The sequence below is a fragment of the Parasteatoda tepidariorum genome, chromosome 4, assembly GCF_043381705.1.
Source record: "Parasteatoda tepidariorum isolate YZ-2023 chromosome 4, CAS_Ptep_4.0, whole genome shotgun sequence".
Taxonomy (NCBI): Eukaryota; Metazoa; Arthropoda; class Arachnida; order Araneae; family Theridiidae; genus Parasteatoda; species Parasteatoda tepidariorum.
The window spans coordinates 85,900,848-85,918,093 of NC_092207.1; the positions used below are offsets into that span (position 1 = coordinate 85,900,848).

Sequence of the window (17,246 nt, forward strand, 5' to 3'; positions counted from 1 at the left end):
CTCCAAAAATGTGAAGTAAATGATACCGCTTTACTTGCTATTGTCGATCATCTGAAAATTCTTTCGGCTGATTTGCAAGAAACTTTTTCTGATTTAAAACAAGTTGATTTTCCAACACGGATGATGCAGTCAATGTTAGTGGATTTGTCTGATATATCAAATATGCAGTATCAAGAAGAACTCGCAGAAATGCAAAATGGTGAGTCACTTAAAATTTTATTTAATATAAAAGGAGTGGTGGCATGGCTTTGTGAGGAAACAGAAATCAAATACCCAAATTCAACCAAATGTGCAAGAAAACTATTGTTACAGTTTCCATCTTCATGTTTAGCTGAATGTGAATTTAGTTCTGTAAATGATTTACTGGTAAAAAAAAGAAATCGCCTGGATGTAATACAACGGGGAGACTTGAGACTGAAGCTTAAAACCTCTGTGCCGCAAGCATCCAGGGCAAGGATCTCAATAAATTAAAAAAATTATTATCGAAAAATCTTAAAATTATTTCGAATTTGATTATATTAAAAATTATACTAAAATTATTTCGAATTTGAATTTTAGTTTCTCATTATATGTTTTGAAAATTTACTTACTGTGATCGTTAAAAATTTCCTGGTGATTTTTTCCTAAAACCTATCATTTAAGTTTCTTAGGCGAATAATTCAATTTTTTAATATTAAAAATTATGTATATGTTACATAGGGGGGCATAAGAATTTTAGAAAGGCTTAGGTGGGGCACGGCACAAAAAAGGTTGGGAAACACTGCTCCAGAGGTTAAGGTCAAGAAAACTGGCAGGCACAGTAAACCTAGGCTCTACATGTGCCGTCGCGCCACTGAGTCTAGCTTAGAAATCTGGACCCCGCTAACACTGCTAAATAATTAATCCAGGATCCCCAATTTCAACCTAGATAATATTCTTTAAAAAGTTACATTAACAATGTTTAGTTTTTGTTTTAAAACATTTTTAGGCAATTTTTGTACTTTCAAATCTTTTTTCTCTACATTAGTTACAAGAACTACTTTTGAAAAAAATTAGTTTAAATATTTTTTATATATTAAAGCAAATTTTGAAGTTGGTTTTAGTTGTAGGCAAGTTAGTTTTAAATTGAAATCAAGTACTTTTACTTCATATTAATACAGTAAAATTCTAAGAAGTTCTTTCGTTCTCAAATTTTGGAAGAAAATTGGTAGGAACTCGTTTAAAAAATTTTTATTTTAAGAAGGATACAAATCTGTCTCAAACTATTAATATGTTTATTTTGTAGTAAAAAAATAATTAACTAGATGGTTCATAACAATAATTTTTAAATAATTTACAGCTAATACCAGGACGCATATGGTAAAAATGCGTCGCGATCGTTCTTACAATAATTTTCTTTTTAAATTTATCTTTAAAATTAAATAAAAAATCAGCTATAGTTGTCTATTAATAATTTGTCTTGTTCATATTTTAATATGTAATTAACATTTCTCTAATATTTCAAACAAATAGAACTGACATATCGTATATCACATTTTAAGAAAGAAAAAATAAGGAGAAAACACGAGGTGAGACAAAATGATTAACCTACCTGCTAAACTATCTTAGCCTATTTTAAAACTATTCTATTTTAATTGAGACAACAATGAAATTCAAAGGGTTTGGAAGAGGTAAAAATGAATGATTTTATTTTGCATAAAAATCTGTAATTTGATGATTGAGTCATAATTTCACATTTTGATAAAACATTCGCATTTTTGGTAGAATAAGTAAAAACGGTACCTGGTTTGGAAGATCAAACACGGAACTTTACAAAGCATATAAAGAACCTGATGTCATTAAATTTATCAAAATTCAGAGGATTAAATGAGCAGGCCACATTATAAGAATGGAGGATAGCAGGACAACCAAAAAANGAGAAAACACGAGGTGAGACAAAATGATTAACCTACCTGCTAAACTATCTTAGCCTATTTTAAAACTATTCTATTTTAATTGAGACAACAATGAAATTCAAATGGTCTGGAAGAGTTAAAAATGAACGATTTTATTTTATATAAAAATCTGTAATTTGATGATTGAGTCATAATTTCACATTTTGATAAAACATTCGGTCATCCAAGGGACCTCCCAAAATGAGAAAATAGATTTTATTTCATTCATATAAACCAACGGAGAATTATGTGTCCTGAATTTTCTTATTTATTTAGTAATGAATTCATATTTTCGAATTATTTTCGTTTCTTTTCAGTCATTGAAATATGTTTCATTGAAAGTAGTTACTAAACTTCTTACTTTGCGGTTGTAAGTATTTTTAAAATGTAAACTTTAAAAAAGTTTTGAAAATGCCTTTGCCCTTGAAATTTAAAATTCAAACGAATTCAATAGAACATATTTCAATGACGTAAAACATGAAATTAATTTAAAAACTGAAACAATTTTGAAACTTGTTTTAACTTTAAAACTTAATATTCTGAAGCTGGGTTCAATGGAACATATTTTAATGAAAAATATGAAACGAAAATTGTTCAAAAATATTAACGAAGAATTGAATGAATAAGGAAATTCCGGTAAAATAAGTTCTCTATACTTAAACACGGATAAAGTAGAATCCCTTTTTCCTGTCTGAAAGAGAGTCTTAAATTGAAAGAGAAAAAAAAGAAAATATTTTTGCTTATTTTATGAAAATAATGAAGTAAATATAATATTTCTAGCAAAATAAAAATATTTATGAAAACAAATAATCACTTACTGGTATTTCATAGGATCCTTGACCTGGTGGGAGTGAAATATCCTTTAATTTACAAGGATACGTATCAAATATCATACTTTCTTTATTATCCGAATTCCTTAAAACTCGAGGAATACTTTGATTCTTTTTGTTTTCCTATTTAATAAAATTGTCTTTTATTATAGTATGAAAGTCATTGGAACCAAAATAAAGCAATAAGATATTTAAAACAATTTTTTGACATTCCCACACGATTTAAACATATACATTACTAGTTAAGAGAAAACTTTATTAGTATTTTCATATCTTGTAACTGTCAACGAAATCTCGTAACGTAATCATGATTTTTCACTAATAAATCGAACATTTTTTAGAAAATATTTAACTTATATAAAACGAATTTCTGTTGCAATTTTTTCTGAAAATAGTTAGTTTTATTTTATTTAATCTTTGTCTGAGTGTGAATTTGTATTATCAACAGTAGTTTTAACATTGCAAACATATGCAAAAAAGTATGAAATAAAAAATAGCATTTGTTACTGCATCAATCTATTTATAAAAAACTGAATGTCTGTTTGTCCTTCATAGATTCCTAAACAATCCAATCCATATATCACAAAATCATAAAATGATTGTCCACTAGACGTCATCGCTAACATTCACAATGGTCCATGTGGTTGCCCGGTGGACGTCGAGAAGACATCCAAATTTGATATAGGGAGGATCCAGTAGAAGACCAGTAGACGTCTATAAGACATCCGCCATAGGTTTTTGTGTGAATGAGACATGGATAATTTCATCCATAGCTTATACAGGGATGGACGCCTCATAGAGAGCCACAGGAATCTTAAGTAGATTCCTAAACAATCCAATCCATATATCACAAAATCATAAAATGATTGTCTACTAGACGTCATCGCTAACATCCACAAAGGTCCATGTGGTTGCCCGATGGACGTCGAGAAGGCATCCATTTTTGATACAGGGAAGATCCAGTAGCAGACCACTAGCCGTCTATTAGACATCCATCACAGTTTTTTTGTGAATGAGTCATGGATAATTTCATTCATAGCTTATACAGGGATGGACGCCTCATAAAGAGCCAAAGGAATCTTATGTAGATTCCTAAACAATCCAACCCATATATCACAAAATCATAAAATGATTGTCCACTAGACGTCACCGCTAACACCCACAAAGGTCCACGTGGTTGCCCGGTGGACGTCGAGAAGACATCCATATTTGATACAGGGAAGATCCAGCAGAAGACCAGTAGACGTCTGTCAGACATCCACCACAGTTTCTGAGTGAATGAGACATGGATAATTTCATCCATAGCTTATACAAGCATGGACGTCTCATAGACAGCCACAGGAATTATTCCAGAAGACGTGAAATGAACATGCCTTATGTATATCGTTCCTATACGAACTCTGTAATTTAGTATTTCGCATTTTTACGCCCTATATAGATATAAAAGTGTCAAAACCAAATTAAAATTTTCAATTTAGTTTAAACTTTTATTAAAACTTTCAGTTATACTTGAACAAATTGTCTCAGTTTTTTTTAACATAAAACATTAAGGAAATCGAATAGATAAGATAATTTATAAAATTCTTCCGACTCCTAGTTACTCACCCAATGAAAAAAAATCGTTATAATTGGGTATAATATAGCCTACGTCACAGGTTGTGTTGTTCCTACTAAATTTAACCCATGAACGGCATTTTCTGCGAGCCTAACTTCAAGCCACAAATAAACAAACGAAGTGTTCGATCGTTTAAATAGCTGCTCGCCAGATTTTATTGCATTATAAAGAAAAGTTATTGAAACTAAATACAACTAAATAAACAACAACAACTAAAACAAATAACAACTACTAATAACAATAACTAAATAAACAACAACTAAATTCCATTCGTTTAGCATTGCGTCATATGTTGTTAATACTAAATCGAAGTAGTTGTGTTTTTTTCATATTATACCCAATTACGAGATTTTTTAAATCAAAATTTGTTTTTGAAGCATAAATGCGATGCAATTACATTAATTTTTTTTTAAAAAAATCATGAATTCTCTTATAGTTAATAATATGATATAAAAAGAATTATTTACATTTTGAGTAAAATTAGTAAAAATCACATATATGATTAAATTTATTAACTGAATATTTGACTTAATGATAGAGACATACTCTGATGAAAATTTGTAACATTTGGTCAATAATGTAAACTAAATTTAAGAGAACTAGTGAATATAATTGACTTCATGTGATCATAATTTTACAAGCCCTATTCTGAATAAAGAACAAATTTTCACTCTAATAAATCGCTTAAGAAACTCGATCGACTTACTCAAACTCAGATTTAACAGTCCTGTCTCTGACGTAAGATGGTGTTCTGATCAGAATATCAAGAAGTGATCAGAAAACTTAACGACAAATACACTATGTAGACGAACAATGACGAACTGACTATAGATACTTATTTCGTTATTTCGTGAAAATAACTCAATGATTTGCTCAAATGATACTTCTCAAATAAATTATAAAAGTAAATAACTCATTTATCACATTAAAATTGAAAAATACTTGGACTCCCTAGTATAATAACTTACTTTCAACATTGAAGCTTTCAGAACACCAAAAACAATCGTTGCTAAGGGAACGAAAAAAATAAATAAATAAAGCAAGTCGTTTGCACTTACGTGTAAAGTAAATATTGTTTATGCGAACCTAAAAAAAGCGTCGCTCTTTTTGAAATCAACTTTCATTCTTAATTTTGAAGTTGAGTACGTGCACTTCAAGAAGACGACTACGGATTCCCGGACATGTGACCTATGACGTCAGCACCAGCTAATCGTTTATAAACAAGATGGAGTGTTGAAGTAGTGCTAAGTTTTCCCACTTAAGTTAGAATGTTAATTAAAGTGAAGTTAATTAAATAAAACACCGTATTGCACATCGAATTGGTTAAAATATAATTATTTCTCGTCTACATCTGCTACTTAACTTAACTGTATCATTTTTGAATTTTACGATACGGCTTAGTTCTTAACATTCATTAATATTAATAAAATTAATTATAATAATATCAATAATAATGACATATAATTATTACATTGCAAAGCTTAATTTACATTCTAATTTATGTGAAGAAACTTAGCTCGACTTTAACTCGCCATTTCGCTTATAAACTTTCAGCTGGCACCAACGTCATAGGTCACATTTGTGAGGTATCTGTGATCTTCTTCTTGAAGAGAAAGTAAGCAATTACCATTAATTTAATTCAATGTTTAATTCTATGTTAATTCAATTATTTAATTCAATGAAATCACATTTTGAAGCCCACACAAAAATAAAATAAACGCATGGATTCATATAACTTTAGAAATATTAATTCATAGAAGAATCATTTATTGAAATATCTTAAAAATTTTGCTTGATTCAAAATTTATGGCCATTTAAAATTCATCACAAAAAGGAAGAAAAACAAAACACAGATACACATTACAAATCTTATATTATAAATCAGGTGCAAAGTTGCTATTGTAGGGTTGGGGAACTAAAAATGAAGAACGTAAAAAAAATTCGAAAAAATACCAAATTAAATATTCAGAAAACTACCTAGAATAACTTATTAGAAATATCTTGAAAAGTATTGTGATTCGACGTTTTTTATTGGCTACTTTGGATTCATAAAAAAAAACTGTATTATAAACTTATCGCATAAAAACCATTGCGTAGTGATATAACTCTAAGAACAAAAACTTCTAATTAAGTAAACATTCAAACTATTATTAAGAATCATTTTACGTAAATAAATGATAACACTATACTACCTGGTGGTTTGATCAATTGATTATTCAGTTTAGGATTATTTCAGAATTTTCCTCTAAATGAATTCAATAATAAACGACATTGCTACTTGTAACATTTATTTGCTCTGTAACTTTATCTGTGGATCATCGTTTCCAAATTTGTTTGTGTATTTGAAGTACATGGAAAGACGATAAAAAACATGAACTTTAACGTTTACATTTAACATTGCTGTGATTGAAGATTTAGCCTTTATCAATATACTAAGACATTATGAAATGAAAAATAAAAAAAAAGCTAAGAAGTAAAGGTTTTTTCCTAAATTTTCGAGAACAAGTGAGGGAACTTTGAACAACACTTAAAAATAACAATAATTTATGGATTTTTTATACTAACAAAGTACACGTAAATTTTTTTTTCCTAACAAGTTGAAATAAGATGCAAGGTTTGTTTATTTTTCGTCAACTGTCATTTTCAATTCAATGCTTTTTTGGGATGAGTTTATTTAAACATTTTGAACTTTGAATCATTTTTGACAACATTAATATCAGAATGTATACTTAGAGAATTATTACAACTATTATTACTTTTTATTTATCATTTTTATAAGATATGACACAAGCAACCATTTCTGCTCCATTAAATTAATCTTACATATTATTTCGATACTTAACTTAATTCAATAAAACTAATAAAAAATAAAGAAAAACTAGAAGTAAGTATACAGAATTATTTAGAGAAAAAGCATTTGGTGCAATTAAATGTTGCTATTTTCAACTTTAATAACCTGATAGTAAAATTATTTAGGATATGAATGCTCTTTAGTCTCCATTAAATCTATCTGGCCGCGAAATTTGTTCAGTTACTGCTTTTTACACTATCCGCTTTCGGTAATCAGCTGCAAACTTTCACCAACTCACTAGTTCTGGGAAATTCAAATTTATTCCGCTGCCTTTAAGAACATTTGGCGAGATAGGTTGTGTGTTTTTAAAAAGATCAATCATCAAAGGTAAAAAAAAGAGAAGTGCCAAATTTAAATTAAACTTTGATAAAATTTAAACAACAAAATCATAAGCATCCAGGATTACAATCATACAGAATCCAAGACGTCGAACACACAAAAAAGTGCAAAGAGAAGCGCAAAATAGAAAGAACAAATTTTTGCATTGGTATATACTTTGGTACTTGAACCTAATATGTTGATAACACCACAAGCATTTCTCTGAGTGCACGGTTTTTCATCACGGATTCGCATATTTGGGTCCCTTCATTAATTTATTTCAAACGGTGGATTAAAGTAGTAACATCCCAAGTTTATAATGCTTATCGGTGGGAAAGGGAGGATCATGCTAAATCTCGCCGTTTTGCTGCTCCCCACTGACTAATATCGTTCACTGGATTAAAAAAAAAGAGCATCGCAAATTTCAAGTGCATGTCGAAGTTGTGGAGGGATCATTAAAATATTCAGCTGTTTGCTGCTCGCTATAGAAATACAATGGATTAAAAAATGGCGCCGCAAATTTCAAGTGTATATCGAAAATGTGAATGGATTCAGCGTTTTGCTGCTCTTTATAGAGATGCAATGGAATTAAAAAATATGGCACAAATTTCAAGTACACATCGAAGTTGTGAAGCGATCGTGAAAAGATTCAGTGTTTTGCTGCTCTACGTAGAGTTACAGTGGATTAAAAAAAAATATGGCACCGCAAATTAAAACTGCATATCGAAAATATAAAGGGATCGTGAAAAGATTCAGCGTTTTGCTGCTCTCTATAGAGATACAATGGAATAAAAAAATATGGCACCACAAATTTCAATTGCATATCGAGAATTGGAATGGATCGCGAAAAGATTCAGCGTTTTGCTGCCCTCTATAGAGATGCAATGGAATAAAAAATATGGCACCACAAATTTCAAGTGCATATCAAAGCTGTGAAGCGATCGTGANCGGTTACGCCTACTTCGATGGATAGTCCACATTGTACGGTTGACTTGCTATTTGTGAATGCATCATTCACCTCCTGCGCTGTTGCTTCTCAGTCTCGTCTCGAACACTCAACGTCTGCATACTCACGACTGCTAATGGCAACACAGGAGCGACTTCTACTGTGATGTTAATACACCTCTCACAATCAGCACTCAAAAATCCGGGGACTCTCTCCCAGTCTTTCACATGTACAGCAACCAGTGAGATCTGTTCATCGAATTATATCTCTGATAAAATTCTGGTGGGGGAGTACTGTGGCGTAACTACCACTATGAAAGTTTAACATCATTCACTAGTATATAAAGCATTCTAACTTGATTCTATCACGAGGTACCTTTTGATAGATGACGGTTGGTATTGTCGATTAACTCCGCCCCCCACAGCACCACAAATTTCAAGTGCACATCGAAGTTATGAAGCGATCGTGAAAAGATTCATTTTTTTGCTGCTCTACGTAGAATTACGGTGGATTAAAAAAATATGGCATCGTAAATTAAAAGTGCATATCGAAATATAAAAGGATCGTGAAAAGATTCGGCGTTTTGCTGCTCTTTATAGATATACAATGGAATAAAAAAAATATAGCACCACAAATTTCAAGTACACATCGAAGTTATGAAGCGATCGTGAAAAGATTTAGTGTTTTGCTGCTCTACGTAGAATTACGGTGCATTAAAAAAATATGGCACCGTAAATTAAAAGTGCATATCGAAATATAAAAGGATCGTGAAAAGATTCGGCGTTTTGCTGCTCTTTATAGATATACAATGGAATAAAAAAAATATGGCACCACAAATTTCAAGTGCGCATCGAAGATGTGAAAGGATCGCGAAAAGATTCAGCGTTTTGCTGCTTTCTATTGAGATACAGTGGAATGAAAAAAAATATGGCTCCAGAAATTTCAAGTGCATATCGAAGTTGTGAAGCGATCGTGAAAAGATTCAGCGTTTTGCTGCTTTCTATAGAGATACAGTGGAGTAAAAAAAATATGGCACCAGAAATTTCAAGTGCATATCGAAGTTGTGATGTGATCGTCAAAAGATTCAGTGTTTTGCTGCTCTACATAGAGTTACAGTGGATTAAAAATACATGGCACCGCAAATTGCAAGTGCATATCGAAGATGTGGTGACATGAAAAGGCAAAAAAAAAAAGAAGAAAAAAAAAAGAAGAGAAATAGGGATTTTTCTGAAAGCTGAACCTATTATAGCAAAAATTATATATCTGCAGTTTCAACATTAATCGAATCATTTTGGTTGAATGTAGGATCAACAAATTAGAGTACATTACATGAAATTGGTCATGGGCATAAACAGCAAATAAGTGATGAAACGTTGGCCGTTGGTGAGGCATGAAACAATGTATTATGTTTCTTGTATCAGGCAATAATATTTGGCAAGAAATTGACAGAAAAAAAGGCTCCAAAGTAAGAGATATGGAAATTGACAATTAAATTTTATATCCAGAAAAAGAAGGAACTTAATCGAATAATTATCATTTTAGTAGGGGAGAGCGGGGCGAGAACAGGCAATAGGGGGAAACCCTCAATTTCGGTGAAATTAGTGAACAAACTGGAATATATTCTACTATAAGTAAGAAGAAAGAGCTGCCTTATTGAGCAATTCGAATGACATCAATATAGATAAGCTTGTTTTACTATTTCAACTCACTAATATTCTCTTGCAGTTTTGCTATCCTTATTTAATGGTCATTAGAGTTATAAAATTATTTTATGCCCAACTTATTATACGTATATTAAAGTTTCATACCCTAACAAACAATAAGGATTTAGTACAGTAGTAGCATGGTAGTTTTGCTTCGATAACCTCTGCTTTCAGGGTAAGACCGAGTACTAACCATCACCCTATAAAGCCTATTTAGAATTATAGGATAAAGAAAGTTAAAAAAAAGAACATTTAAAAAAATGTGTTTTCAAAAAAGAGACAATTGTGTTGCGGTGCATAAAAATAAAGAAAGAGATTTTAATACAAATTGAAGAGAGAAGTGTATGGAAAACCAATTTATCAAAATAGTTTTATTAGTCAACAACAATTTTAACAATTTTATTATTTTATTTCAAGTCCAATTTTTACTAAACTATTAGACAGATTTTGCCATGCAAAACAAAATTTTTTAAAAATAATGTGAAAATTGTATACCTTAAAATTAAAAACATTTTTCGATTAGTATTAAATAAAATGCTAAAAAAATATTTTTTGAAAAAAGTTTTTTTTTGCATGAAATATCTTTAGATGAAAGAATTTTACAATGAATGCAAGAAAGGTTCAATTCCCTTAAAGAGTACTGGAGATATGGCATAATAGACAAAAAGTAAAATGAACATACAGAGGTTCACTCTCCTGACCAAACTATTGGGGCCATATTTCCACAGATTGCGGCATTCTTCCTATATTTTGAGGTCGGAAATTCAATTCATTCAAAATATAGGTATATTTATTCACAGAAGGTACGTTTTTGTCTCTAATTTCGTAACTTTAAATAGTACCTTCTCTGATTAATTAGGGTAATTAAGGTCATCCATTCGAATCATTAAGATTGGGTCCAATTAAGGGAAGATCTGATCATTAGATCAAAAGTATATTCAGGGTGGTCAATTTTTTGTGAACTGTACATACATACAAATATTTTATGTTCATGCATACACATATTGATCGTTTGTACCATGTATCTTTGTGTGAATGTAATTACATAAATTCATATATGGTATACACATATTATATGTACGTGTATGTGAGCATGTAAGTTTACTCTATCTGCGTTTGTAAGTTCAAGCATACAAATGATTTTTGCATAATGCGTATATANTAGATAATTTTGACATAGATAACTCAGACCAGTGGACACCGACCTCAGACCGCTAACTCAAGTTCAGTACAATCCTCGGGCCGGGCAAGGTTGACTCAGCCTTTCATCCCTTCAGTGGGTCGATAAATGAGTACCAAGCATGCTTGGGAACTAAACACTGGGGTTTTTCACGTTCGGCTGACCACCTAACCGGAACATCTGCTCCTGCACCCCAGAGCCCAAGGTAAAAAAAACTGAGATGGGCACAGTAGGCCTTGGCCCTCTATGGGCTGTCGCGTCACTGAGTTTAGTTATATATAAATAAATGCATGTACTTATGTATATACATACATGTATATGCATGTACACGCAGTTACGTTTGTATCTACCTGCGTATATGTATGCATGCATATCTCATAATGCATATATGTATAATGGGTTAAAAAATAATTTTAATATGAATATCAAGTTTATTTTTTATTTTTCACGCTTAAATACAATTTGGAATAGATCCATCGAAATGATTTCAAGAGGCAATATTTGGATTTAAAATTGTAGTTTTTTTTATTGTAACTTCCACTGTTTGTACAATTTTTCAAAGATTACACTTTCATATCATTTAAAAAATTTTGGGTTTTTCCAAAAATTTGTTTATACAAGTTTAAAAAATTCCATCTAAATTTTAAAGTTAAACTGATATAAAATTAGAATTGATTCTTATCATTTTTTCATTTCGATCAGTTTGATCAATATATGTCATTTGATATCATTTTGATAAATACAAAAAATACTTTACTTCTGTTTTTACTCGCAATTGCTTACAAAGTTATAGCAGTTTTTGTGCAAAGTGTTAATAGCAGATAGGCTAATGATTTCAAGTCTTCAAATGCGTTTTTCTCAAAATCAGATTTTTTCGCAGTTTACTTCTCCTTAAACAAGATATCTCCTGTTGTTTTTAAAATATTTGCCTACAATTTTTCATTAGCGATTATGATAACAGACACGCGTGTTTTGAAATACAGACTAAGAAAAAAAAAAAGTATAATTTCATTTTTTATGCCTGATATTTCGCAAAGACAAGGGGCAATTTCTAAACATAAGTTTTTTTTTAACTACATTGATCCCTCACTCAGTAGTATGTGCACTTGCTTTTAAGATAATAGTTCAAGACAGCCTTCTGAATGAAATCCTCAAAAGAGCTTTTTTTTGGTAGATAGAAATTTTTTTACAGTGTTTAGCGTATACGTAAAAAAACTGCCCTTTTTTTTCTTCCTGAAAATGGCCTTTTAAATAATAATAATATTTTTTTACTAATTTTATAAGTTTTACAAATAGTAAAACAAATGAACAAGTATTTTAAAATTTTATATTAATTTTTACAAAAAAGTTTTTGAAACTAGTCGGATAACTTAACTATCTTTAAGAGATTCAAATGCATAAGCTTAAAAACCTTAAATACGTAATTTTTAGGAATTTTTTTTTAGTTATTTATAAAACTATGAATATTTCCATGATTGCATTGATAACATGATAAAAACATGATAATTACACCTAATGATTACCTAATGATAATTACACCAAAGGAAATATAAAGTTGATTCATATCATATGACAATTTAATTTTCACTCATGATAGAAGGTTTGAATAAAGATGATGTGATAAGATAAAAACCTTACTTAGAAAGATAATGATAATAAAAAAATAATATGAAAACGGTTTCTTAAATCAAGTGATACAGTACCTTTTACTGTAAAATCCATTTTTACTGGAACATGTTACGAGAAAAAAAATCTCATATGCCTTATTAGTTACAGCAATAATTATTTTTAAATCATTCGAAATAAATATTACTGTAAAAAATTATGGTATATTATTTTAATGGTAAGCATGGATTTTACGAATAATGCTCCCAAAATGCAGATGTTCTGATGTATCGGGAATTTCCTATAGAGTGGGAAAAAAACTCTTTTTCTTCTGAATTCTTTTGAAATAAAGAAATTTTTCTTTTCTAACGTGTAGTATTATAGTCTTTAATAATTTTTTTAAGAGGTACTTAAAAAAGACAACATATTTCTCGTTATTCTGATTAACGTCACAAATTAGCATTATGAAACCTATATTTTTATGAGATACTAGCTGAGTACCCGTTTTTAGTACTGGGAAAAATAAATAAATCGGTATTAATCAAAAATATGAAATCACACTCAAAACTGAAATGTTTATACCGACACAATTAAAAGAATTTCATTTAAATAATTAAATATAATGAATGAATAAATAAATAATTAAATGAAAATAATTAAACAATTAAGTAATTTTTTAACAATTTCAATATAATTTATTTCACGTCCTGTGGGAACTTAACGTTATTAGATTGGGTGGAATGCTCTTTAACCTCACCGTTGGCAGCAAAACTTGCTTGGCCTGAAGATAACTATTTTATTTTGTTTATTTATTTTACTATTATTATTTTTTATTGAACAGCGTAATGATGTGAAAATGACGAGCAGTAGAATGATAATCAGAATTGTATTTTTAAAAAAGTTTCTCAGTGCAATGATGCTTAAACTTAGTGGTATATAATATTGTAACGACGAAAAAGGAACTTTAGCTTTAAAATTTTTTTAGGCATTATAACGCACTTAGCACAAATTTGCAACACAAAATCTATAATCCTGAATTATAAATAGTTTATAGCTGTGAGAGTTCTTAAAATATAGCCATAAAGATTACATTCCAACAGATTACATACCATTCCCCCCCCCCAAATATGCCGAAAGAAAGGGAAACTGAAATTGTAACGAATTAATGGATAGTTTAGAAATTAATTTAACAAATTTTCTAACAAATTCCTTCAATTTTTGTTCAATCTCAAATATTCTCAAATATTTTTTAAAAACTTTTTAAAGGCAATTAATTTCAAACATCGTCCGTCCAAATCTCAAAAGTATTCTTTTTTGTTCAATAATTTGGTCAATATCTTGTCAAATATAGCTAGAAGAGAGCAAAATTTAATAAATTAAGTGCAAAAGTTTTCAGAAATTGTTTATATAGTAAGTATATTTTTTTTAAGGAGTCAATTTTAATAAATTTATTACGGCAGCATTTTACGATAAAAATTTTATTAAATATTTTTCAAACGTTTTTCACTTATGTGCTTAAAATATGATTAAAAAATTTCTTTAACAAAATTTTTTTTTAAGAAAACATCCTTTTTTCCTACTCCAGAACTTACATATCCCTTTTAAGTTTTGGTTTAATTATTTTCTTTAACACTTTATGTTGAAAATAATGTTCAATGAAAAAAAATTACTTACTGGTATTTCATCTGATATCAATAAACTTGTTCCTAAAGAAACTTGAATTATTTTACAAGGAAGTACTGAATAATGTTTCTTTTTATCAAACTTTCACGGCTTCGAAAGGAATATTTTGTCCCTTCTCATTTACTTATTAAATTAATTTGACTTTTATAGTGTTCTAAAAATAATGGTAAATAAATTATGATAATAAATTCATAATAATATTCATTCCCATTCACTAATGAATCAATCATACATACAGTTTCGCTCATTTTCTCACTGATATCGGATAAAATACCAGAAAGTAAATTATTCTCTTAATTTTATTTGTCTTGCAAAATTGTTTAACTGCGTCATATATTTATCGCTTTTCGTTAACTTTATTAAGATTGGTGAGAAAGATTATTTCAGCCTGCAAATAATACATAATAACTAGCATATATAATACAGGATGTCCAGCATATTGTCCTAAATTTCTATATTTTTATAAAAGTTTTTATGGTTTTCGCAATAAATTTGCCGTTTGTTTCATTCATTTATCATCCTTTGTTTCCGTGATTTTTAATTTTGAAATCAGGCACCCTGCAAATAATTTATAAAAAATAACGTTTGATAAATAATATGTAATAAATAATATATAATAAACAATATATAATAAATATATTAATTAGTTATTAATAGCATCATCGTCGAACGGTAACTCTTTTAAATTATTTTGTAAGGGCTTCGAGACTTCTCACCCGTTTTTAGTTCCAAATTTGTTTAGATATTTTAGTTATTTGGGAAGGTTTTGAGGAGGATAAGGCGTGGCTAAAGTTTGAATAAGTATAAAAAAAATGAGGGAAAAATGCTATATAAATACATACATACATATATATATATANATCATATATAATTCTAAAAGGATTATTTTTCTTCTTTTTTTGCTTTATAAGAAGGCAAACATCATTTTAAAATCTCTCTCTGTGCTACAAATGATTGTGTTTCACAACTTTTCAACTGTCTAGCCCTTTAAAAGAAAGGTATTGGTTAAAATACTTTATTCGTTTCCAAACAAAACAACACGTGACCATTAAATCAGCGAAAAGTGATAAGCATAGGTAGAAGGAAATCCAAAGATATGAGATATGAGAAAACGTGATCAAATTCGGATCTAGGTAGCCTGGTATTTATTATTTAATGTACAATGCAAAAAATAAAAAATGGGCCACCCTGAATAACTTTTGATCTAATGATCGGATCTTCGCATTATATATAACTCACTTTTAATAGTTCGAGGGGATGACCTCAAATATGCTACAGAGGATATTTTAAGTTACAAAATCAGACATAAAAACGTATTTTCTCTGAATAAACACACATTTTTTTCAACGTATTCGGATTTTTGACCCCCGAAATGTAAGGAGTAGCCCCAATCTGGGAAATATAGTTCCAATAGTTTGGTCAGGAGATAGTTCTAAAGATTGGGTCCTTTAATGTTAATTTTACTTTTTGTGCATTTCGCTATATCTCGCGAACTTTTTAAGCGAATTTAAAAATTTTTGGACAAAGGTATGAAATTTATTTTTCCATGCAAAAAATAATTTTTGATAAATATTTATTATTCTTTTATTCCTTTATTTAAAATTAGTCAAAAAAATTTTGAATTGTAAAGTATGCAATTGTTTACATAATTTTAAAGAATATAATTTTACATGGCAAAATACAAAATTTGATTGAAATCGATCGAATCATTTCCGAGATAATGAATTTCAAAAAATTTGTATTTTTTGTTCGATTTTTCATGTACTATTTGACCGATTTTGCTCATATATTGTATTCGTCCATGTAAAAGTATATTCTTTAAAATGATGTAAAAAATCGCATGCTTTACTATTTAAAATTTTGTCAACCAGTATTAAATAAAATAATAAAAAATAATAAATATTTATTGAACGTTATTTTTTGTATGGAATTATATTTGGGTAAATGAATTTTACAATTAAATGGAAATAGTTTTAAATTCGCGTAAAAAAATTTTGATTTATGGCAATAACCATGTCTTTTTTATTTCATGTAAAAACATTTTAAATACTCGGCATTAAGAAATAAAACTGAAATAATATTTACTATTCTATACCTTCAATTTCATTTCTGTGTAGAAATAGCAACTATTTGACAATTACTTAGCTTTCACACTACCTAATATTTAATAACACGTTTTATTAGAGTTTATTTACAACATTTTAAACAATCGTTCATCACTACCTAATCAAAAGAAAGAAATTTTATTGACTTTTCCATCATTTTTTATTAGCTCTCCTTCGTGTCTATAAGGGTGAAATTCTTTAATTGAAATTTCGAACATTTTTAGAACAGTTAAAGCACTCAAATCTCTACTGGAGCTCTATGACTGATGACAAAGTAAGTTTCAAACATTAATTAGCCGATTCAGTCAAAATTTATCACCAAATTGAACTTCCGAATCACCGAATTATCCGAATTCCGACTATTTTCCGACTAGCTAGCGTACTCAAATCTCGTTTGCAAATTTGCATTTGAAATGTCGGAAAACAATACAAGCTTTAATCATTTCCTGATAACTACGAGAATTCACTGCCTTATTTTACCGAACTTTGCCGACTAG

At 29.4% G+C, this 17,246-nt stretch overlaps 1 protein-coding gene across 1 annotated transcript in view; it reads right to left on the minus strand.

Annotated features, from left to right (window-relative positions):
- The window catches only part of LOC107440100 (long-chain-fatty-acid--CoA ligase 5), a gene marked incomplete in the record, with an annotated part of 25,913 nt that extends 20,497 nt beyond the window's left edge, over window positions 1–5,416 (minus strand). Inside the window, 2 exon segments of the mRNA XM_043042387.2 lie at window positions 2,732–2,866; window positions 5,327–5,416. Of these exon segments, the coding sequence (XP_042898321.2) occupies window positions 2,732–2,866; window positions 5,327–5,335 (144 nt within the window).
- Between the last annotated feature and the right edge of the window lie 11,830 nt (window positions 5,417–17,246).